This window comes from Passer domesticus, chromosome 2 (assembly GCF_036417665.1).
Source record: "Passer domesticus isolate bPasDom1 chromosome 2, bPasDom1.hap1, whole genome shotgun sequence".
Taxonomy (NCBI): Eukaryota; Metazoa; Chordata; class Aves; order Passeriformes; family Passeridae; genus Passer; species Passer domesticus.
The window spans coordinates 10722181-10747629 of NC_087475.1; the positions used below are offsets into that span (position 1 = coordinate 10722181).

The 25449-nt window shown below is 38.0% G+C and overlaps 1 protein-coding gene across 12 annotated transcripts in view; it reads left to right on the plus strand.

Moving 5' to 3' along the window:
- DMD (dystrophin) overlaps positions 1-25449 on the plus strand; it is a 1145450-nt gene that overhangs the window by 203101 nt on the left and 916900 nt on the right. Inside the window, exon 1 of one of the 12 annotated variants that reach the window (XM_064407388.1) lies at positions 12164-12188. The exons of 10 other annotated variants lie outside the window; for them this stretch is intronic. Coding sequence is in view for 1 of the 2 variants with exons in the window: in XM_064407382.1 (XP_064263452.1) it covers positions 16206-16224 (19 nt within the window). In the remaining variant the exon portion in view is untranslated. Of the gene's footprint in view, positions 1-12163; positions 12189-16011; positions 16225-25449 lie in introns of those variants that run through there. One more of the 12 variants, XM_064407382.1, reaches the window with a different exon arrangement.

Below are 25449 nucleotides of genomic sequence, written 5' to 3' on the forward strand. Positions count from 1 at the left end.
ATTTCCAGCTTATATTTTGACCAAGAATCAGCAATTTTAAGGCAGCACATCATTAATTTTTATTTTCCTTCAACCAAATTGCAAAGTTAGCTGAAACTAATAGTTAATGCTTATGTATTTCTGCTGAATGAAAAAAAACCAAACCAAACCAAACCAAACCAAAAAAAAAAACCACAAAAAAACCAGCCCAGTGTATAATGGGAAAATAGACAGACATTTAATAGAAATCTAGCCATATTCATAATACAATTAGTCTTGAAAGTAGTATATAATAAATCACAAGAGAAAGTGCAAGAAAGACAAATGGGCAAAAGCATATAGTATGCTTTGAAATAAATCCAGTTTTATGATATTTTTTATCTGGGGAAATGCTGCATTCTGAGATACCAAAAAATTAATTAGAAGTAATCCTTCCAGTCATATGTAAACTACAATATGACCTTTAGCAATGGCTATAACTGATCCACACCTGAGTTTGTTTAAGCCAAAGAAAAGAGTTTTGCTGACTTGAATCAGCTCTGGGCCAGGCTTAGCTGCTTCTGGTAGAGAGCATCTCTGTGCCACAGGTGGAGGCAAACAGAGAAAGGTTAGCTCTTGATGGAACTTTCAGTGGCTGAAGCCCAGACTGAATCCCACATTAAACTTCATTTACAGATTTTATTTTCTGAGCCTGAGCTCAAGCTGCATAAATCAGTTTTTCAGTCTGCAAATAGGAAACCTTGTTGCCAAAAATTAAATTGACTGCAGAGTATTAGGTTTTACAGCTGGATTGGACAACTGACCAAGCACAGAACTGGAGGAACTTCATAATTTATTAATTATTTAGTTCTTTCCAATTCCAGCTTTCTACAAAATTGTATTCCTCCCAAATCAGAGCTCCAGGATGGCAGTGTAATCTGGGATTTCTTCATAGCTTATTTTTAAAACAAATCTTTATTTTAAAAAGCAAATGTGTCCTGAGGAAGAATGACTTCAACAATGTGGAGACTGATTGCTTCACCAGCTTTTGTCAATTTTTACTGAATTTCATTCTTGCTACCATATGCAAGCCTTAATTAATGCTAGTTTTTGTTACTGTAACAAGAAAAAATACAGGTTTTGCTTAAATATAAATATAAATATAAATATATTTAAATATATATAAATAAATATAAGAATATCAAAGGAAATGTAAGCTTTGTGGTTTTAAATTATAACTTAGAAATAATTTTATATTTTATTTATTTATTTTTCATAGATTGCTATATATTTTATTAGCAGTAAGGACCATATTAAAAGGAAATACTTATCTCAAGTTTCAAGGAAAATAATGAAAGACTGAGAAAAAAAAAAGGAAAAACCCCTTATGATGAATTATTGGGTGTATAGTGGAAGAGAAAGCAGAAGGTGTAGCTGCATATATTTCAGTGGTATAGAACATGTGAAACAGATTTTTTTGCATGGGTAAAGGTTTGACAGCACACTGTAGACAGCCTTTCTTATTTTTGTTCTGCACAAAGCTGATCATTCAGCCTTTGTAAAGTGCTTCCCATAACATCAAGGGGGGTTGTGTCTGGATAATGACAGAATGATCAGTTTTTGTATTGGGGGATAGGTGATGTATTTTAAACTGAGTTCATCCTGAACACTTTTTTAAGCACAAAGTTTTAAAACTTTTGTGCTCAAGAGATAAAATAACTGATGTAAGAAGTTGCTCACCGTAGCTGCCTTTCAAAGAGAGTCAGTGTTACTTGTGAATGTTTTATGGAGCTTTACTTTTTATTTCATTACTAATAAAAATGCCATGTGGAGATTAATTTCCAGATGGATCTGAAATGACTGGGTGAACTTAGCAGTTACCACCAAAAAATTCTGATTATTGAAAGAGGATCTCATAGGTTTAGCTGATAGTTAATCACATTTGTGGTATAATACAGCTATCCCAGATATGTTCTAACAAGAAGAAACAAAGTGAAGAATTGGAAAAAAAAATCTAAGTTAAACTTTTGGTGATCTCATTACTCTCTTCATGTGTCTATCGGACTGTAGTGAGTATCATTGTGTCACTCCTGTGTGTATCTCACCCTTGGAGGTGAAAGTTTTACTTAATGAAATTGGCAACAGGCTATAAGGTCACTTTTGCCTTCCCAAAATTTTTAAGAACCACTTGTTTATGTAAAAAAAGCCAAGAAAGTTAATTGAAATCAACTTTTTACCAAATTTTTGATCTTTAATAAAATCAGTTGCAGTAATTGTAGTAAGTAATAATGACACATTTAATTTGAAATATTTTTAGATTACCCATAATTGATTTCAAGACATTGACTGATTGCTGTAAAAGCTTGGTTTTTAGCAACTGACAAGCTGATGACAAGCATTAATGGATTTTGCAATAAAGAATTTGAATTGGAGAAGGAATTTTGTCAGAAGAAAATGTATGTTTCAGTTATAAAAATGCATGACAGCAAAGATGGATGCTACATCACTGAAACACACTGAAAAGTAAGTTTGAAACTTTTTGGTAGAAAGTATAAGGGCCTATAAATGCAACCATTTTATACTGGCTTATTTTTCTCAGTCTTGACTTCCATTAAACTTGCCTTTTTTGTAGCTACCTTCAGCTGGTGAATTCCAGTCAGATGGGGCTTAGGCACTTGAGGAACTGTCAAATGCTGACATTTAGAGAGACTAAATCCATTTCACTTCTTTGTCTAGAAGTTCGGTTATCCTCTCAGAGGAGGATATCAGGTTAATCTAGTGCAATCTTCTTTTCACAAACTCATGATTCGTTTTGTTCCATTTTCCATTTACCTCTATATTTGAAAGCCTCTGACTGAGGCTATATTACAAAACAAATTCCATGAGAAAAATGAAGTGGAGAAATAACTTCAGGTAGTACTGTATCTGCAACTGATATATTATATAATCAGCTGTTGTAAATTCAGGCTTTTTTTTAGATGTATGTCACATCTGATATGCACTTTAATGTAATAGTTTAAAGTATAATGTAAATCTCATATGTGCTATAATTGCTGTGATACATAGAACAGATAGACAAGCTGAGTTCACAGAATCACAGAATTGTTAGAGTTGTAAGAGACCACTGGAGATCACCCAGTCCAACCCCCCTGCAAAGGCAGGGTGAACTAGAACAGATGACACAGAAATGCATCCAGGTGGATTTGGGTTTGGTGGGTTTGTCCCTCTCTGCAGAGGGACACTCCCTGGGAAGCCTCTTCCAGTGGCCTGTCACCATCAATACAAAGAGGTTCTTCCTCATGTTGAAGTAGAACTCCTCTTATTTTGGTTTATGGCCATTGCTCCTCTTCTTGAAGAGTCTGGCACATCCTCTTGGCACTGCCTTTGTGGTATTTATATGCATTGATGAGATCCCCTTTCAGTCTTCTCCTCTGCAGACGGAACATGCCCAGCTCTTACAGTTTATCCTCACAAGAGAGCTGCTCCAGGCCCCTCCTCATCACTGTGGTCTCTGCTGGGCAATCTCCAATAGCTCCTTGTCTCTCCTGCACCAGGGAGCCCAGACCTGCCCACAGCACTCCAGGTGTGGCTTCTGCAGGGTTGAGCAGAGGGAAAGGATCCCCTCCCTATCCTGCTGCCCACACTCTTCCCAGTGCACCCCAGGATCCCATTGGCTCTCCTGGCTGCAGGCACACACTGGCTGCTCATGGTCAATTTGTCACCCACCAAGACTTGCTGGTCCTTCTCTGCAGAGCTGCACTCCAGCAGGTTATTCCCAACCTCTGCTGGTACTTGGGGCTATTCCTTCCAGGTGCAGGACCCTACGCTTGTTGAACCTCATTAGTTTTCTCTCCACCCGTTTCTGTAGCCTATGAAGATCCCACTGAATTGCAGCACAGTTAATGCTCTTCTTTCTCATCTCAGTAGGTGTGATGTGAGGGGTTTTAAAGATTTTGCCTTAGTTTCTGTCTCAAGCAGGTAAATCTGCCATATAATGACTTGTCCATCTTTATTCACTCACACAGTGCTGATAACAATTTTCTTAAAAGTAAGTGTAGTCTTTAGAATACATTAGTCTTTGTCATACCATTGATCAGTAAGTCACTCCTAACTATCAAGTGGATATCAAGAAATATAATTACATATGAAATATTAAGAATTTTTAGAAAGATGCAAATTAAGCAATCAAAAAATGCTTCACAGATTTTTAACAGTGATGCAAATCACAAAATTATTTAGGCTGGAAAACACCCTGTTCTGGCTTTGGCTGGGGTAAAGTCAGTTTCCATCACAGTGGCTCCTATGGGGCTGTGTTTGGGATTTGTACTTAAAACAGAGTTGATAATGCAAAGATGTTTTTATTATGGCTTTCTCACTTCAAGAAAGACATTGAGTTTCTGGATCATGTCCAGAGAATGTCAGTGAAGCTGGTGAAAGGTCTAGGTAGTAAGTCACATGAGGAGCTGAGGAAACTAGTTTTCAGCTAGACGAGACTCAAGGGAGACCACTGGTCCATGACTCCAAGGTGACTCCATTCCTCAGTCCTTCCAGGACTGCCTCCCCCTTCAGGACTGCCTCCCAAAGCACTCTGTCAACCAGGCTCCTAAACAGCTCTCTCTAAGGTATCAGTTCTGCTGCCTAAAATTTGCTCTTTGCTGTTTCCAAAAGAACCACCACACCACCCCTCTCTGTTCCCAAATAATATGTCCAGCGGAGCATCTTCGCTAGCTGACTCCCTCACTGGCTGGAAGTTCTCGTCTGTGCAGCCCAGATAAGCTCCTGGACTGCTTCCTCTCTGCTGTATTTCTGTATTTTCATCAGATGGATAACATGACAACAAAGGTTAGTGATTCTGAGATGTCTCTCAGCTGCTTATAGTATAGTTCATCTGCCTGTTCATCCCATGTGGGTGGTCTATAACAGACACATCAGGATATCTGCCTTGGTGGCCTTCTCCTGATTCTAACCCATAAACACTCAACCCTGTTGTCACCATTCTCAAGCAATAGACAGTGACAACTGACAACGCTGTCGGTTTTGTTTAAAAAATATTGATGCAGAGATTTGCTGATTAAAAAAAAAAGACACTATGGCAACATTAGCCCAAGGAAAGTGCTTTGTGGGGGAAAAAAAAGCAAACAAAACAAAAAACAAAAAACCAACACCAAAATTTGTTGAGGTGCAAATGTTTCAACAAGGTTTGAGAGATAGGACAGCTTCCAAGTTCCAAGGGGATCCCATCTTTACCTACAAGGACAAATCAAACTGTGTTTAAACTAACCATACCTTTTAATTTTGATATATCTACGCATTGTTGTTTTGCAAAAAATCAGTTAGGAAGTAAATGGTTTAATTCCAAGGAAAATGTAGTTGCTACCCATCCATTCCCTTCAGCACTAAGCAGTCAGGTTATACAGGGAGGAAGAGGAGGTTTTCCCCATTTTGTTCTTTAAGGCAAGTTACTGAAAGTCAGTTAATGCTCAGAGTCTGCCAAAGGTACCTAAGAAACCTGTGTAATATATGCCTTAGCTATGATGAAGAAAGTGAGCTGTAAGTGCCTTTTTTTTTTTTTTCTTCTTTTGTCATTTTCTTCCCTGGTCAATACTTGATAGCTCTTGTGAAAAGAGAAGCTCTTAGATGCTAATATTCTTTAATGCCTGGTGTATTTATTTCTGTAAGAGCTGTCTTGAAATGGGTGGGATTTTTGACAGCTACAGTACACTAAGCATTGATCTACTTAAAAGGGCATCATTTGGTATTCTTGGAGATCTTTGAGGAAGTTTGTTTCTAGTTAAAATGACATTCTCCCTTCCATTTGCCATTCAATATAAGTGTAGTGCAAAGCATTGCGTGCAGAGTACAAGAACATAGCTTTTGTTTCATGGAGAGTGATAACCTCCAGTTCATATACAAGTTGGAGGGCAAGGGATATACTGAAATGGGTAAAAGGCACCAAAAAAATTCTGTTTCTTTAACGAGAGGAAGCTGTGCAATTATGCAATTGCCTGGGTGCTGATGCTGCTATAATTTAGGTAAGAAGACAAGTGTGTGAAAGCATGTGAGTGCAGTAATGATCAATTCCTGTCCCCATTGAATTGGAACATTTCCCCATTCCCCTGAAGTCACCAACATCTACACTGCCTGTGCCAGCAGAGCACAGGTATGAAATAGGGAAACATGGACTGGTTCACAGCTGGCAGGGTCATGGAATCACCCCCTGCTCCCAGGTCACTCCCCCTCTGCAGCACCTGCCTGCTGAGTGGGCAGCCATGGGCAGCCAAATGCCATCTCTCCCCAGCAAGGGGAAAAAGAGCTGCTCAGGAATGAAATGGAGAAGCAGTGAACAAAAGGAAGATAAGAGAAAGAGTTTTATTTTATTAATTCCCAGTGCAGTTTTCAAGCAGAAAGTTCAACCCCAGGAGCTGGTTGGAGCAGCCCGTCAGCATTGCAGCAGTTGTGATTGGAAACTTTCTTCACACCTTTTGACCTACTTACTAGTGAAGATTTATGTGTCCATTCGCAGCTACAGTCTCATCTTGCTTTTAAAAAATAAAATGCAAGATTGCCCACTTTACAGTTAGACATTCTTGTTATTGTTGATCAATGAAAAAGCTAAAAAAAAAAGTTCTGAAATATTTGTGTATGATTAACAATTTATCAAGTTGTCATATATCTACCTCTGTTTGTTTTCTGCTTGCTTAAAGGTTTGCAGAACTGCCTGTAGGGCTGGAGAGGGAAGTATTAACAGTTCTTACCTTCAAAAACACTCCACCAAAAAAAACCCCAGCTGTAGGCATGTCTTAAATCCCAAGAGTACAATTATGTGCACATATATTCTAGTTTAAGCTCAAAATGGCTATGAAACTGAAGCTCCTTCTGTTAGTTGTTTATTTTGCTGTATCTTAATTGTACTGTATGTGCAGAAGTTATCTCAGAAGTCACATTTGGTGAGACATTACCACATTTCATAGAGGATTAATAAAGATACTTCCAAGAGTAGATACATTTTACAATTACAGTATGGTCAAAAAAACTCCATAAAAAAAGAGAATGTCTAATGACAAAGTTTTAGGCTTATGTTTGGCTGTCTGTTTTCAAATGTGCTTACTCCAGTAATTGAACTCCAAAATGCTACTTCTCAGTCTAGATCTGTGTCAAAGACTGAGACTTAGTTAATTAGAGTAAAATTCAACTTTAAGATTAGATGAACCTCTATCAATCTTAGGCTATTTAGAAATTATATAACAACTATTCTGTTAATTAATTGAATATGCAGAGGAGTAAAGACAAGAACCAAGGTCAAGTGAAAAATGCAATGGAGCTGATTCCTCAGGGTTCAAAGGAACCACTAAGATTAGACTGACTTTTCTCTGACACTTCCTGTAGCTCTGGTATTGCACACAGTTTTGACTTACAATTAGTTGGATCATGACCTAAAGATATAGAGACAACACCAGAAACAGAAAGATTTCTTTGGAATTATTCAGACTTAAAAATGTATGGTTGTTACTCTGAACAAGTCCAGCTTCCTCTTGCTATCATTATGTACTTTATTTTGCTGTATTGATGGCTGCCCATTATTACTGAGTTCTTTCAACATGTATCTTTTCAGACAATAATTTCTTGTTAGCTCTGTCTCAGCCTGGATAAAATAGTAAGCAATCAAAAACGGTCAGAATGTTTCCAACTTTGTCTTTTGCTGTTGAGAAGGTCCAGCTGAACCAGAGGAGTCACAGCATAGTATCAAAGTCTCATTGACTGTGAAAATGATAGAATTCATTACTATATGTATAATTCCATAGATTTATTTTTGAAGATAACTAGTATTCAACAAATTGGAAGTAATCATTCCTAGAATCATAGAATGGTTAAGTCTGGATAAGATGTTCAAGATTACCAAGTCCAATCCTCAAACTAGGACCACCACCACCACATTTACCATTAAACCATGTCCATAACTGCCATATCCACACATTTTTTGAACAGTTCCATGGATGGTGACTCTACCATTCCCCTGGGCAGTCAAATCCAATGCTTTACAAACTTTTCTGTGAAGAATTTTTTTTCCTAACATCCAATCTAAATCCTCCCTGGCACAGGTTGAGGCTGTTTCTTCTTCTCCTGTCACTTGTTGCCTGAGAGGAAGGACCACTCCCACCTCACTGCAACCCCCAGAGCCTCCTTTCCTCCAGACTAAACAACCTCAATTGTTCCCCATCAGACATGTGCTTCAGACCCTTGCCCAGTTCCATTGCCATTCTCTGGACAGGCTGCAGTGCCTCAATGACTTTCTTGTAGGGAGAGCCCCAACACTGAGCACAGTATTGAAGTTTCAGCTTCAGCATTATAAAAATAACTGCTCCTATGCTTTGGACAGAAGAAAAAAAAAAAAGGCAAACAAAAAATCAAACCAAAACCACAAACAAAAACAAAAGCAAGAACTAAGAAACCCCTTTCATAATGCAAATGACCTTCTGGTGGTGTTCTTTTATGAACTCTTCTGAGCATGGATTCTGGTCCAGTGTCTGTATTACTTTTTATGTAATTGCAACTGAAGTGATGAATGTTTAGTGTATTTTTCAGTCCATGCCTTAGATGTTGTGTCAGTTTGTGTTATCATTCTGAACATTTGCTACTTTCCTTCTGCGTGCAGACTCAGGAATGTTTAATTAATTGGGATCAAAACAACAGATCTCTGACAAGCATTCTAGAGCAAATTATTGTGTAATTCCTGTGACATTTTGAAGGTTGAGAGTAAGGGAGGGGAGCAGTAAGTAGGGGCATTATTGAGCACCATAACTTATTCTGTTTGGAAACCCCATATTTATTGGTCTGTCAAGCAATTATCACGAAGTCCAAGAGAGCAATTCAATTTACACTGATCTTAATGGTCAGTTTAATTGAATTAGGCCTTATCAGTGAGATGTATGTTAAGAAGGTTTGGTTTACTGCAGACTAGAACTATTGCTGCAAATGTGACCATATAAAGTTTCACAAGATGAGCAATCCTCATACCTGAGAGAGACAACAGAGAAAAAAATAGTCAAGACATGCTGTGATTTAGTACCAAATGAGTGCTCCAGAATAGATCAGTAATGTGCTGCTGGAGGCATCCTACTCACTACTTTTTGTGTGTCTGTAATTTTGGTTTTGGGGGTATTTTTTGTTTTAATTTTGTTTTGGATTTTATGTTTTGGTTATGGTTTCATTTTTCTTTTTTACACTCTTGGCACAGTTGTGAGACCAGTCATGGCACTAGTCAAAGAAAACAAGAATATGTACTGAAGCAAACACACATTTCCTGGATGTGTTTTTGCAAATGTTATTTTCTGCTACAGTAGTATATTTTTTCTTCTTTAATAAATAAGTTTGACCAAATAAGTCTTATTAAAAAGTGAATATAAATGTTAGCTCTAACTGTCTTGTAGAAATGATAATTTTTATTAAGGTAAAAGCACTCCATACAGTGGTAATACAAAATAAACAGGCTGTTTAGGCAAATGAATATAGTCAGAAGACTAGGAGAAGAAAAAAAGACCAAAAATCAAAAAGGAAAATAAGGGCTCTGTATTTCCAAAGACATACAGGAAAAAAAATGTTATATGCTAAGTTTTAGGTGGAAAATAATGTGCTTTTCTTGATTCAGTTGTACTGGATTTACAGCTTGCTTCTCTTTCCTGAGAGATCTGGGGAGTTCTGGAAAAGGAGGCCCAGCCATCAAAGCTTCCCAAGGATGTGTTCAGCACAGGACCATTTTCATTTGGCTTAACACTTACCTTACCAAAGCCATTCAGTTGAAATCAAGCCCTGACATAGTCTGAGAGTGATCAAAAACCCTGTTTGTGATGGTGCCACAGGACACTGGACAGAGGAAAGCAGTGGAGAGGCAGCGTGTGCAGGACGGAGCAGCGCAGGTTCCTCGAGGCGTGCAGAGGCCGAGTGTTGGCTTCACTTGGAAGCTGCCCCAGGTGCTGCCCTACAGTGCTGAAAGAGAAAAATAAATGTAACAGGATCCAAAGTTAAGGAAAAAAAATATGTGCAGGAGAAGAGAGTGACAATAGGGACTGCCCTGCAGAAGTCAGGAGATCTCTGCCAGACGTGGCAACAGAAAAACCTCACACGAGAAAGTAGGGTGTGGAATACCTTGTGTAATTCTTACTGTATATTTTGCCTAATTATGACATTATCCAAACTCCACAGAAACATTATTTTCCAGAAAATTGTGATTACAAATCTCAGTGAAACTGCAGTTTATAAAATTATCAGAAATCATTATATCTAGAAAACAGCATTTGGATCTCAAGATTTTCTGACAGTTTTCTGTAGATAAGGTTGACTTTTTTGGTAGTTCAGTACCCTGGGAAGTCTGATTGGTCTTCGAGAGAAGGTTTGCATGGAGATAAGGATTTAATAATGTTTCTTTTACTTTATCACAATGCTGGCTGAAAATTGGACAAGCTTCAGTACGTTATGCTGTATCTGATATCTTCAGTGCCTATGTGTGCAGTTTAAATTCTGTATGTATAGTCTTCCAGGGCAGAAACTGCTTTTTATATCCATTCAAGCAAGTAGCCATGATACTGCTACAGTAACAACAGTCCTGGAATAATTCTGAGAAACTGATTCAGAATGCATATAATTATAATGGTAAAGTAATTTTGGAAGGAATTAACATCTAGCACATTGTTATTGCACCTTAAATTTTGGGTATATTACTTGGGGAAACATCCCTGATTCAGATTCATTTTTCATGTATCTATACATTACTTTTCAGACAGATTACAGTGGGCAGTGCAGTAATGGCTCACTGACACATAGCACCTGTCATCATCCAGCTTGGGATGGATAAAAACCTTTCCAACAGATAGGTTATCTTTTTATGCTTTATTAAAACTGTGTGGCAAAACTTACACCTTTGATTTCCTTACCTAATGAGGCAGTCCTTTACTATCTCAAACAAGACATTAGACTGAATAGACACATTTGGGTTAGTCTTACATAGAATATTATCAAGTAGTCCAAGCTGTGAATGTATAAAGGAATTGAAAATGGAAAAATTGCTGCCACTTGATGTAAGGAGATATATATTTTTGCCTCATTTGAGATGTTTTCAGGCCTGCAAGTATGATACAGCTGTAATGATCTTCTTTTTCTCCTCTTATACCTTCCTTTTAGAAAAAGTCAAAATATCATTATAACTATTAACTTTTAAGAAAACACTTTTAAAAGCTGTGTGGTTGCTTGGTAGGCTGTTGTGATTTGATAGCACTGGCAAGAAAAAGGGTAAGACAGAAGTACAAAAATGGGGGAGCAGGTTGATGAAAAATTTGTGGGTCAAAAATATATACACACCCATTCCAAACCTTGAAATATAAGAATACGTTAAAATTCTGTATACCCACACACACAATTTGTATATATATATATATATATTTAAAGTATACAAAACTGTGAGAAAATATAGGATCATACAGAGCAGGTTTATGTGTCTACATTTATAGGAAAATGAAAGGACATGCTCTGAGTGTTCGGTAAGGCCTCTTGAGCCAGCACACATGAACAGCTATGTCCCTCCATAACGTGACACTAAATAGGGCAGATGTTGACTTTAGATCTTGAAGCGAAATCAATTTCTAGTGAAGTTTTTCCTTTGACCTCTGCAGAATTAGGGTTTTGTCTGTTGTTTTATGAAATCATTCTTTCTGAAAGCCTTTTTGGTTTTGTTTGAGGGTTTTTTGTTTGTTTGTTTGTTTTGTTATTTTTCCCTCTAGCTATTCTTTTTCTAATCCCAGATTATCAAATATCATTCCAGTGAGGAAAACATGTATCTCTCTGCATAAAGCTCATTCAGTAGTAACAGCTCTCAGCTGCAGAAGAGCATAGCAGGTTTCCTCATAGAAGGCTCATTCTCAACAAGCAGTTTGTAAGGACTACTTATACTCTGTATATAAACTGGGGTTTTTTTTGGTCTTTCAAAAACATGAAAGTATCTTTCTTGTGTTCTAAATTATTTAGGCAGACAAAGATAAACAAGGTCTCTGCTCTGATACCAAACCACCCACATGGCATTTACTTTTCATTGGCTAAATTCCCAGCTTCTGGTTGCTCGGTGGATATATAGCACAGCTGCTCCATATAACACTCTCCTTCCTCATGTCAACCCCTTTTGGTAGTGGTGGATATAGAAGCTTCAGCAACGTGGGAAGAAGGAAGAGACTCTGGTGGGCAAGGTGAGAAGCTGGTGAAGGCATATGGGTAGGGTAGGAGGGATGGTCCTTGAGAGCTCTGGGCAGTTCTTCCAGCCCCCAAGGTGGATGGGTGTTGGAGAATGAGAGTTGGTGTCCCTAAAATATGACTCTCCATAGTGCCCTGTCACTAGTGGGTTCTGCAGGGGTCCATCCTCAGCCCTGTCTTCTTCAATATCTTCATAAATGACCTGGGTGCAGGAGTCGAAGGGATACTGAGCAAGTTTGCAGGTGATACAAAACTGAGAGGGGCTGTTGACCCCCTCAAAGTCAGGGAAGCTCTGCAGAGGGACCTCACCAAATAGAGGCCTGGGCAGTCACCAACCATGTGAAATTCAACAAGGGAAATGCTGGATTCTGCACCTGGGATGGGGCAGCCCTGGATGTACAGACAGACTGGGGAATGAGAGGCTGGAAAGCAGCACCAGGGAAAGAGACATGGAGGTCCTGGTTGATAAAAAGTTGAATGTAAGTCAGCAGTGCCAGGGCAGCCAGGAGAGATATCCCTATCCTGGGTGCATCAGTGACAGCATTGCCAGCCGGGCAAGGGAGGAGACTGTCCTGCTCTGCTCTGCCCTGGGGCGGCCTCACCTCGAGTGCTGGGGGCAGCTTCTGTGCCACAAGACAGAAAAGACATTAAGGTATTAAAGAACATCCAAAGGAGGGCAGTGAGGATGGTAAAGGGCTTTGAGGGGAAGCCATGTGAGGAGGGGCTGAGGTCCCTTGGTCTGTTCAGCCTGGAGAAGAGGAGACTGAGGGAAGACCTCACTGCAGGTACAATTTCCTTGTGAGGGGAAGAGGAGGGGCAGGCACTGATCTCTGCTCTGTGGTGACAGTGACAGAATCTGAGGGAATGGCCTGAAGTTGTGTCAGGGGAGTTTTAGGTTGGGTATCTGGAAAAGGTTCTTCACCCAGAGGGTGGCTGGGCACTGGAACAGGGTCTCCAGGGCAGTGGTCACAGCACCAAGCCTGACAGAGCTCAAAGAGCATTTGAACAAGGCTCTTGGGCACATGGTGTAATTCTTGGGCCTTGCCTGTGCTGGTCAGGTTTTGGAATCAATGGATCTTGTCCCTTGCAAGTCAGAACATTCTGTGATTCTAGGAGTCCCATACTGGGGAAGAATCTCAAGCTAAGCTGTGTGGTATGATTTTAGACTTGTCTCACCAGATGAGGAACATTTCACACATGACATGAGGGGTTGTGTGTGACAGAGTAGTTTTATACGCCTTTTGAATGTGATTAAAAAGAAAGTTGTGGACTTTCTTGCCATTAGTCCAGCTAGAGTTACAATCTATAAGCAAATTTTAAAAATAAATTACCTCCTTTCACAGAAAGCACTTAAGTTTTGAATAGCAATAATTTTGTCTAGGTTTAAGGGTACCTAAGCAGTGGTGTTTGGACATTTAGAGGTATTTTTGCTCATATGACCTAATAATGCCCCTCCTGTGGAGCTTAGGAAAAAAGAACAGAAATTATTTTGATAAATGCCAAACAAACATAAAAGATAGAAATAACTGTTTCTATTGAATTAGTATTTTGGCAAGGTCTTTGCTCCATGAGGCCTGTCCTTACATGGCTGAGGGGCAGACATACAGAGGAGAGATGGAGGCAACTGCCCTTTGCAGTGCATGCCTGCCCTAATGCAGAGGGATGGAATACAATTAGGAAATAAAACAATGTTCTCTGGCTCATGCTGTAGTCCTCTCTGCTCTGTAATCATTATTTTGTTGTTGCTTGTTAATTTATGTAACTGAGTGTGTTTGCTGGTGTTTTATTGTCTTTTATTGATTGCTTTACATGTGTATGTCACATTTGTCAAAGTTTTTAAAGTCTTGGGAGCATACAGAACATACACTGTGGTCCTGTCTTTCTAGATTTCCTGTTTCTCCAAGACATGGTTGCAACAGAGATTTTCCTGTTATCAGAGTTACAATGAATAAATACCTGTATTGTGGAGATGTTTATAGCAGCCCTATTTCTAATTCCTTATTAACTTTACTGTGTTATGCTAGTGCTTGCTGTCATATACATGTTCAGTCATGCACAGTTTCTGCTGAATTTTGTTTGAATAACAGGAGAAAGAAAACACATGACCTGTTTTGATGATAAAGGAGGTTTGAAGTAGCATTTCTGAGCCTTCAAGAAGTGTGGCAACTCCATATTCTGGTGTGAGGTGTTCTCAGCTCTGCTGCAGGCACCGAGGCATTCCCCATCCTGTAAATGATGAGAACACATCTAGATGCTCTATTGTGCATTCAATTAAAATGTTTTAGCTGTTGTCCTCCCATAAATGACTTAGTAGCTCTAGGGGTTTAATCTAGCAAGTTTAACTGAAAATTACTTTCAAGTAACTTTCTAGATTGTTGTTAAAGAAGAAGTCTTGATTCAGCGTTCAACCCTGAATAAGACATGAAATGAACTTAAGTTTCAGTTGAATGGATTGTTACAGTGAATGAAGAGATGCTATTTCTTTGGATGACAAATACAAAGCTTTAGCTTTTGTTAGGAGACTGCTGTATAGTTTGTGATAGTTTGTTTTAAATTGGGTCTGATGTCAAAGGAATACCAATTCATATCATTTTTTTAATACAAATTCCAAGGTGTGTCTATTTACACTGCCTACAAAAGACAATTTTGCTTATCTATTAAATCACCAGACTTTAGAGATATTCACAATGTTTAAATGTGTGTGACACTGTCCTGGAATAGTGTGGTTCTATGCATTTCCTACTTTCACATTTCCTGCCTCTTTGCTGTCACGGTTTTATGTTGCTGTGTCTGACAGACCACAGCCTAACTCTGCCCTACAGCTTGCTTAAAATTCTGGTATAAATTGTCCCTTCATCCATGCTTTGTCCATTGCTTTTTCTCCACAAATGTTTTTAGACTATCTTCTTAACTGCTAAAGGAAGTTTTTAATTAATTCTGATATAGTCTCTAAACTGGGATTAGGAGAATAACAGTTAATAATGTAATAATCAGTTTCACTAGAATAATCAGGACAAAAAGAGAAAAAATATTTTTTTCATCTTTTGTCCATCTTTTGTACCATCCTCCCTACTTATTAAAATAAGAAAAAAAAAAAATTAAAATCAACAAACAGACAAACAAAGCCGAAAAAACCCTTTCAGATTTACAGCAAGCATGCTTGCTGAAAGATTATGTTGAAGTTGGTTGTGGTAATATGAGATATCCTTCCTGTCTTTTAGTTTACCAAAGAAGAAACAGGAGGGGTAGGAATTCTACCTTTTCTACTTTATTTGCTGACTGGAGCTAGGGAAGAATATACAACAGATGCATATATACTGTTACATGAAAGAGACACAAGCTGGTTTTAGGGAAAGGATACGCAAAAAAAAAAAAGACTGCATTGAAAGGCAGTTCCTGCTTGATGAAGTAGGTAGCCTTTTTTTCTTAGGGACTTTAAGCTTATTTGAATAGGATTGTAAAAGCAGGAAGCATAATCTCTCTCTCAGACAGGCGAAGGCTGAACTCCAGTGTTCAAACAAAAAGCAGACAGAAACATAAGTGCTTCCAAAATGTTGCTACCTTGCCCTGTGTCCCCGGAGTGCTGCTGCCCTGCTTCTGCAGCTCGCCCTCCAGAAATCCCGGGTGAACGAGGAGGGCCGCTACTGCTGGGGAAACTAAGATTACTGATTAGGAGAGAACATAATCAGGTAGATTGAGCCTGTGGAGGGAGAAACCATTTCAGCCAGGAGGGAGGGAGCGCAGCACACGCTGGCTGTGTACCTTGGGAGAGTACCTCGCTGCTGTTTAAGAAAACAAAATTGGCTGTGATTCTCCCGTCGGCTTCTGAGAAGGGGGTGCTCTTTTTGTGCTTGTGAAACTGGAGGGTGATTGCAGGCGTGCCTTACCTGCACCTGGCAATGAGTCTCCCTCCAGGTTTCTCCTACTTTGGAGAATGTGTTAGAGAGAAGTACCCACGGGGAAATCCACTGACCGCTTCCCCACGAAGGTAGCAAGACACCGCAGTGCCGGCAATGCCTGGGGATGCCTCGGGTGAGTACCGGCTGTAAATGAATACAAGGAGTATTCAAAAGAGTGAAGAGCAGCAGGATCGCAACCCTAAGGACGGCATTTAGGTCAGTCGGCTGCCTCCCGGGATTCTGGGGCTGCTGGGCGCTGCCTGCTGCGCTGGGGGCTCGGGGAAGTTCCTGTGCCAGGGCTCCCAAGGGCAAGTGGGGCTCGTGGGAGGCGACTGACCCCGACCCCGACCCCGTCGGAGCATCCGCTCCCTTCTGCCAGATAGCCGTGCCTTGCATAACTTTTATTTTTAAATCTGGTCCAAAGCCGGGTGGAGAGTATCAACAGGGTGTTAATAAAAAAAGGGAAACAAACAAACTTTTGTATGTGGTAAGTCTCTGATTAGGTTAAACAGATTTTTTTTTTTTTTTTCCCCCCCACCGATGGGAGGGAAAAGTGCAATGTGTTCAGTGACAAGCCAAGAGGGTTGGCACAGTTATTTGTAATAGATGTTGGCTGATCGAAGAGGATTTGTTTTGCTGAATGACCGTATCATTTTAAAGACAGTAGAAAGATGCGAAGTTTACTGCAAACAAATTTGGACATGGTCAAATTAATTACTCAGCTGATGATATAGAAATAGCTTGGAAACTGGGCCATCGGGCGAAAACAGCCTTCCATTCAGTCTAGGATAATTGCATGGACATGTCTACTGAGGATTGCTACTGGAAAGTAGCTAAAGTAACTTTATAACTTTCAATACTTTTGGAAATAGATCTTGAGAGAATAATTGGCTGTATATATGTAATATAATGCTCCACTTGAGTGAAAAAAAATGTGTTTTTCTGTAATAAATAGGTATCTTGATGCATTGTAACAAGTTTTATTCTATTCTTCCTCCTAAAAATGAAGGGGGAAATATGTATTTTCTCTGAAGCAAACAATATTCCATGTCTCATGCAGGAAAAAACAGATTTTTGCAATGGTTCAAAGTTGAGATATCTTTAGGGTATTGCAAAATTAGTTTTGTTTTCTATATCTATATTTTGCATCCTTTCCTGACTTGAAGGCACAAAATAATGGTTGCTCCATTATAAGAATGTGTAGCATTTACATGTTTTCTGTTTTTATAAACCTGTCTTTATTGAGGTGATGAAAATACTATTTTCTGTTATTAAATAGCTTTAATTAATCTTGTCTCTTAAAGAAAAAAAAGTTTTGTTTTTATTTCTATTTCAACATTTGTGCTTTATTCATAACACTCATTTCTGTGGAAACTGCAGAGGCCAGTTAATGGTTTATGAGTTCAAGCTGAGCTGAATATAGCTAAGCTCTGCCTTGCTTGACATTTCATCAAAAGCTTTGTTGATTTGCAATGTTTACAGACCTATTTATTGAACCTTCACAGCTTGAACTATGCCACCAAGCTTGTTGACATTGCTGAGTTTATCTCTTGGTACTTTCACAATCTCAGAAGAAAAGTTTAGAGCAAATGAGTTATAACAAACTTGTCACAGTTCATAAAATATGCAGTTAGGACAATTAAGTCGATCTTCTTGTTCATTGATCATGATACATTAGAGAAATCTGAGTAGGAAAACAATCTCATCTGGGTAGGTGAGTGTGTCCCCTTTTCCTTTATACTAACATTTGACTGTGACCTCTTAAGAGCTCTAAAAAATAGCTCATAAAGGAACAAATATTTTCTGTCCACGAGAGTACTTGTATTTCAAAACAAAATCTGGCTGTTTTGTAGCATGAAATAACATGTTTATTGTTCTTCCATATAGCTCTTACTTTGCGAGGAGTGATATATCAAATGAGCAAACAGCAAATTTAATCAGGGACTCATAAATACCATAAAAATCATTCAGCTTTTAACAGTGAGAGCATCCCATGCTCTGTGCTACTCTTCAGAACATCCTGTCTGCACAACCTCTATTTTTAGCCAATAAGATATATCTTGCTATGTAATCTACAACTGTTCCTGGATCAACAGTGCACATTATCATTGTTTCAGACACTTTTCTATGTAACTTGAACAGAAATAGATCAAAGGTAATGTGGCTGCCTGGCATCTCAGCAAAAGCAACAGAAAACTATGCACTATTTATTCAACAACAGTGAGATTAATGGCTTAAGAAGTTATGGATTGGTTTTTGCTTTTCTTTTTTGGCTGCATGGGAAGTATTTTTCCCATGTGAATATTTCCATAGCTACTATTAACTGGGTTGACATAGTTGTTCATTCTCCTTTTAGAACTCTGGGTATGCAACCAGTTATAAACATCCAAAAGGGAAACTGGATATTAAAAAATCATAAAATTTTTCCATGTAGTTGGATGGACTTTGATTGGGCTCTTGGTTCCTTTTTAACAATGAATGCATAAAGACTTTGTTTTTCAAATAAAAAGTAATTGCTTATTGATTTTTGAATGCAAATTGTATTCTAAGGTTTCAATAAAAAAATCAAAATATAGAATTTTGCTTGGGAGAATATTTGCTTTGCTTAACTACTGCTGTGCTATGTAGCCTGCTGATATTACCTGGGTAGACTTACTAGGCTCAAATATCTAGGCAATAGAGGGCAATAAGCTCTTTCAGCCAGCAAACACGAACAAGAAATCAGCATTGATATCTTGTTTCCAGAACTGCAGGTGCATTAGTAGATTACTCTCCTAACTTGGATAATTGAATTGGAAAGGTGAGAAAGGCTCCCATATATTTATTAAAATATTTGTGTGAATAAGTTCAAGGTGTTTCCATCTGATTGAAACACACTTGCATAAGTAGTTCCAAAAAATACCAATCAGTCCTTGTAGTCACATACAACTCCTTAACTCTGTGGAAAATGAAACATATTTTTTAGGGAGCATTTAAATTAGTGAAAATTCATAATCAGAAATTCTACAGTTGATTCTGTGCTGTGTGCCTAGAAGGGTCACTCAGGAAAATCAACAGAAACCCAGAACTGCATGAAATTTCTAAAAGTATTTGAATATATGTTGTAGGATTGTATCTTTTATAATGGTATTATTTACTTTCTATTTATCAGGCTGCTCTATTCTTATGCCATTTTCCAGCCTGACTTGTGGATTTTATGTTTTGTTGTTTTTTTTTTAGAGTAGCAGCATCTTTTGGGCTATTTTCCTTTCCATATAAGAATTCACCAAGCAGAAAGTCAAGCGCATGCTCTAAGTGTTGTCAGTACATTGGCCACTGTTGTCTATGTAAAAGGTTCTTAGTTTAGGACCTGTTATACTCTAGGATCAGTCTTTCCTACCTGAAGTTTTCATGTGATCAAACTGGAAAATATTGGGATTGAGGGCAATATTAGATTCCAAATAAAATATGCAACGCTCTTCTGTAAAAATATACTGTTAAGCACCCACATATATCATATGTGGAACGTTGAACACATTAAGTCTTATATCTAGATAGCCTTGAGAGGTAATTTAAAAGGAAAAAGGAGGAATTTCTACATTACATTAGTTTCATTAAGCCAATCTTAAGCAATTAGTCTTTAAATTATCATAAATGTATATTTCTCAAATGCTCTGTTCAGCTTTGCTCACAACTCAGCCCTGAATTTAAGGTACTTGATGTGTTCAATAACCACTTATTTTGTGGCAGATGGAGAGTATCCCTTTGAATACTCATCACAGGAATAACTGTTCCTACCAAATGAAAGGAAATTTGCTGTAAGCATTCCAAGATGTGTTTTACTCTGGTTTAATAACTAAATATAGTGATGAGACATGCAGAGTTTCAGGAGAAAATACTGTGTGTTTTGAAGTCTAGACCTCATGTAGAGAGTAGTATGTCCATTTCAAGAAGAAAATTTTCAAAGATTTTATGGCATGATAGAAAGCATCAGTTCAGATAATCATGTCATAAAGACAAGCCCAGTCAGTGCAGAGCTTGGGTGAAAGGCTATTGTATCACTGCTGAACTATGTTCTTCAAGATTATGATGGAAAGGTCAAACTATCATTCTATAATTGAAAAGCTAGAGAAAGTCAAGAATATACTTCAGTACTTGTTTTCTTTTCTTCCTCTTGAATTTTTTTATACACACAGAAACATATTTAAGAAATTCACTTCAATTTTTTTTAAAAAGTGTACTTTCATGGACATATTTAGGGGAATATAGGGTGGTGCTCATAATGGATAATGACTTTAGTCTGAGTCAAGGGAAAAAAGGCACTCTCTGCAACCTTTTATTTCTTGCAGATTAAAATTAACCAGCCCAACAGAATCAATCAAGTATTGTCTGCCTTTTTCAGAGGAAATTATGGGATAAGGGGGAATAAGCAAGATTCTTGAGGCAAATGTGCAAAAGAATTATCAAAATAAATAACTGGAGTTTGATTCTATTCAACTTTCTCCATGTTGTGGAAAGCACAGAAAGGACAAGAAACCTCAAAACTAAATCAATAGTTTCTCTAACTTTTTTGACGGAGATAACTATATTCAGTCAATTTACCATCATACCAGTTTTATACCACCATAGTGAATAAAGATACAAGTTCTGTTTTGTGCAATATTTAATATATAAACACTTCCGGCAAGGGCTATTCTTTCTGCTTGTTTTGTGCTGTGTACATCAGGAGACATCAAGCTCCCTAAATGCTAGTAGGGTGTGAAAACATTATGAATAATACAATATACAATTTGAAAAAGAATAGCGTCTCAAAATCCTGCTTCAGGTAATCTGATAAGAATAGAATGGACTATGAAGGCTTGACTATAATAGGTAAAATGAGTATATCATTTGCTAGGGTAGTAACAAGACAACTTGATTGTGAATCTGCTGCTGACTAGTCCAAGTATTTACTTGATATTAAGATTAATTTATTTGCTTCACGAAATAATTTTTCTGAAGCTTTTCTTTTCCAATTTGATCATTACCTTTTACTAACCTTTGTCATGTATGCCCTTAAGTAAAGACTTCTGCTTTAAAGCATTCTGCTTGTAGACTTTATATAACTGTGCTATATTGAGATGTTTATTTTTTTTCAATGCTAAGAGCCATGGCTGATGGAAGATTTTATGTACTTGAAACAGAGACCTTATTCCAAAATACAGTCTACAAGTATGCTATTAATTTGGAAAAAAAAAAAGTTTGTTTTTTTTTTTTTTTTTCCTTTTTTTTTCTTTTTGCCAGGTCTGGCAACACCTGTTGATTTTGAGTACACAAAAATAAAGCCTTTCTGTTCATTCGGGATTTTGTTCGGAGGTAGTACTAGATCACAGGATACTATGTTCTATGTTTAGAGGCAGGTTTCAGGATTAAACTCTACAGTTATTATATCAGTTAGTTTTGTTTATGTTTTTTATACATGCTTCCAGACTGAAACAAACTAGCAGGAAAGGGTCTGCACACCAGTGAAGAGGTAAAAGCCCATGCCTGTTAGGATTCTTTTTTTTCCAATCTGGGGTGTCCAAAGCTATTCAGAATTGAAGTAATATACTCCTTGGTAGAATTAGCTGTGTTCTAACTGAGACTGAAGGCAAGAGGGAAGGAAGGGGTCTGTGTTTGCGTGATGAAGTGTTTGATTGATGAAGCATTGCCAGTAGAGAGGAGTGTCAGTAATTAGTAGAGGTATAATAAAGCCCCTTGGCCCTGATCACTGATGACTTACGCTCATGGTTAGAATTCCTGTCTTTTTGAATTATTCAGATAATTCAGATTCTTTGCTTTCACCATTTGCCTGTTCACAGCATATTGTGTATTCACTGGCTCTTCTAGATTCAAAGTTTTAAGAAAAAATTTTAATCTGCTTAATTCCTAGTTAAAATAATCAGTCTAGTGCCCCTAATCAGACCGTGACATTTTCTTCGGCCCAGGACTGAGGTAGGCTCTGGCAGCTGCTCTGAACAGCTGTAAATTGGATCATCATGTCAGTGGCTGATCCAGCTTTTTCCTCTCTTCCCTGTCCTGCCCCTGTCTCTTTCCTCAGCACGGGTCTGCAGTGAGCGGGCAGTGATGTCTGAGGATGCTCCCCAATAGCTAGCCAGTTACAGCTGCCTGCATCCCTCCAGTCTGTGGTTTGGGACAGGGATTTGCTGCCTTGGCATGATTGAGCTGGAGGGGTGAGAGTGACTGTGCCAGGCTAAGAACTTCTCAGAAGTTCCTTGGAGTCATTTGAGTACTCCCAACTTTTCCACTGCTGGCCACAAAGCTTGATGATCCTCTCATATTCACCGGGAACAAAATTAAATTTTGTATTAGTGTGGGGAGAAAATAATTTACTTTATCCTTCACCTTCTGAAAGGGGAAACTAAATCTTGGTTGTAATTCTGAGAATCTTTTGAGTCAGCTTGCTCAGCTCTCAGGGCATTGAAGACTTTGAAGCCATATCTAGTTACTTTATTTCTTGTGGCTTTTCCTTTGCCTACAGGGTTGATTTTTCAGAGCAGTGAGTTCCCTAACTTAGTGGAGTCATATTTTATCATCTTGATGAAATTTCCACAATCTTAGAGAGCTTTGCTGCATACTTAATTCAAACCTTGTTAGTGTTCTGCATTGCACTTAGATCTATGAGTGTCAGCAGAGGTCTGTGATGAAAGGAGATCCAAGGAACAGTGTTCTCAAAGATGTCATTGAGATTGCTGTGGGGTATGTTTGCAGTAGAGTGACAATACAGTCCTTTTACATTTTAATTCTTAACTATTTATGAAGTCAGTTGGCAAATTTTGTAACATTTTGTACTGGAGCAATGTAACTTGAAATATAATCCTGGGAAATTCTGAGCAAGCTCTTCAGGGTCAAACTACTGAAGTTGTCTAGATTTCCAGCTTGTTTTCTCTTTCAAATGGATCTATGCAATTGATTCTCATTTTTTGCCTCATAGAAAAATTAAACAGGGAGAGAAATGCCGTTTGTGATAAACATCCTCTTGAGATCATTTGAATTATTAAAATACTTGTCAATACTAATCCTTCATAAGTAGAAAGCTTCATCTCCCTTTAACAACACAGTAGATATTCTGGTGATATGAAGTGAGAGCTGTCAAGTCATCAGATGTATTTTACAGAAGCAGTTAGGAGTACTTTAAAAATGGTTAAATATTTTTTGGCTATAAGTGATATTTTTTCATCATTATTTGGAAATTAATAAAAATAATTTTTGACAGATTTGAGAAGAAAAATGGATACAATTTCATCTTAGTAGTGTGGCAGAATTGTGTTATGAACGTAGATACACAGCACACCATCAGAAAGCGATGCCTTCTCTCAAATCAGACGCCCCAGGGATGCAGAAGATCTCTGCATTTGGGTTTCCACTTAGGCCCAGATGTACTGGAGTAAGTGCAGAGCAGGGCTCCCTGAGGCTTGGTGCCTGAGGACATGGCAGGGGGCAGCTGGGTTTACTCACCCTTCAGAATAAGGATGGGAGGGATTGCCATGTACAACTACCTGGCCAGAGGTTTGTAGAGAAAAGAGAGGCTTCCCAGAGGTGCACAGCAATAGGACAAGAGGCAAAGGATGTGGGTTGGAAAGAGGGAAATTCAGGTCTGGTATAATGAAAACTTGTCCTCAGTTGTTAGTCTCTGGAATGGATTGTACAGAGACACTGTGGGATCTCCATAGCTGGAGGTGGTCAAAACCCAATTGAACACAGAAAAATCTGCCCTTGCTGACCCTCCTGTGGTGATGGAACTTGGACTTTGGGAGGTCCCTGCCAGACTCAGCTGTTCTGCAGTTCTATCTACACCGCTTATATTGAGACTTTAACATTGCACAGGACTCTTTAAATGACAATTGGTTTTGGTTTTACTTTTTTTTCTTTTATGAATACAGATTCTTAGAAAAAGAATTGTCTTTTAAGTAATCAGATCTATTCCTGGAATGAATGAAGAAAATTATGATAGAAAAATCACACAAAATGAAATTTTAATATTCCTGACTAAATCTTATGATAGTGTAATGATTGGTTTGTTTGCTTGTTGATTTTTAAAGAAAGCCAATGTTTATTGTTTATTTTAAAAAAGTTAATTAATAACAAATTTTGAAGCAAAATTTTTAGAGCTGTTGAAAAGTGGGGAAATAGTTATGAATTATTTTTCAAATTCCATGGTTGCCTACTATGGCCACTTTGCACAGGTAGCAAATCTAAATTTCATCAGATGTTATGTAAACAGAGCACTGAGCATGTGGAGGTGAGCAGTAAATCTTTATGTGCAGGGTCAGACATCGTTAATCTGTTTTATGTTGAACCTTGGGTGCTTAATCCAGATCAGTATCCTGAGCAGAGCAAAATGCAAACATTTTTGTAAGAAACGTGTTTTGAAAAAAATCTGTTACTAAAGTCTTCATCTTTTAGTTTCTTAGCAGCTGCTCCTTAGTCTACCTAATTGCAGTATAATGGCTTTATGCTGCACCAGATGCTAAAGGGATAACATTTTCCTTTCTTGGATAGCAATGCAATCTCTGTGTTTGGGATTCTGTTTTGTGGTTCTGTTGGTGTCAGGCTGTGGCACAAGCAAACCTGAGGTACTGGTTTCTGATTTTGTATTAAATAAAAGCAAATAAACTTAAACTTCCTCAAGAAATAAAAAAAATAAAATGTCCCTAATTGACATAATTTTGTAAGCCACTTAATTTACAAGTATTTTGGTCTTTGTTCTAAGAGCAGGAATAATGATTTATGTCCCATTCTTACCAGTTTTTGCTAAAATGCACAAGCTTGTTTCCTTTCCTGTTTATTAGTCTTCATTACACTGTTCTTTCTATGTGGTTGGATAGATCTGTGTAGTGGTCTAATTTGTTGTGTGGAACAAGAGCTTTATGAGAAGGAAGCAATCTCTCTTTATGCCTAATTGCAGGAGCAGTCATCACTTATGGAGGCCGCAATCATATTGTGAGTTTCTTCAGTAATTTCTTCCAGGATTGTATTTAAAAGAAAAAAAAAGAAATGAAAAATAGTTTAGAGAGCTGTTGCACTTTCAGGAAATGCAGATTTATTGTTGTTTAAGAAGGTTTCTTCCTTTCATAAGTGATTGTTCTGAATGCCCTGTTTGGGAACAAAGTAACATCAAAGCAGCTCACTTGAAAAGATTGAAAGCAATCCTTACATTTGAAAGTGAAAAACTAGTTTTTAGTGAATGGAATTCTTGAATTAATAACCACCTGCTATTAAAATAATTTCAGTAGATAGCATCTCGGCCATCTAATTATTTTATAACTTATTACATTGATCATGCAAAGTGTAATTTATTATTAGTTGTATTGCTTTCTTTGGTGTATAAAGAGTGCAT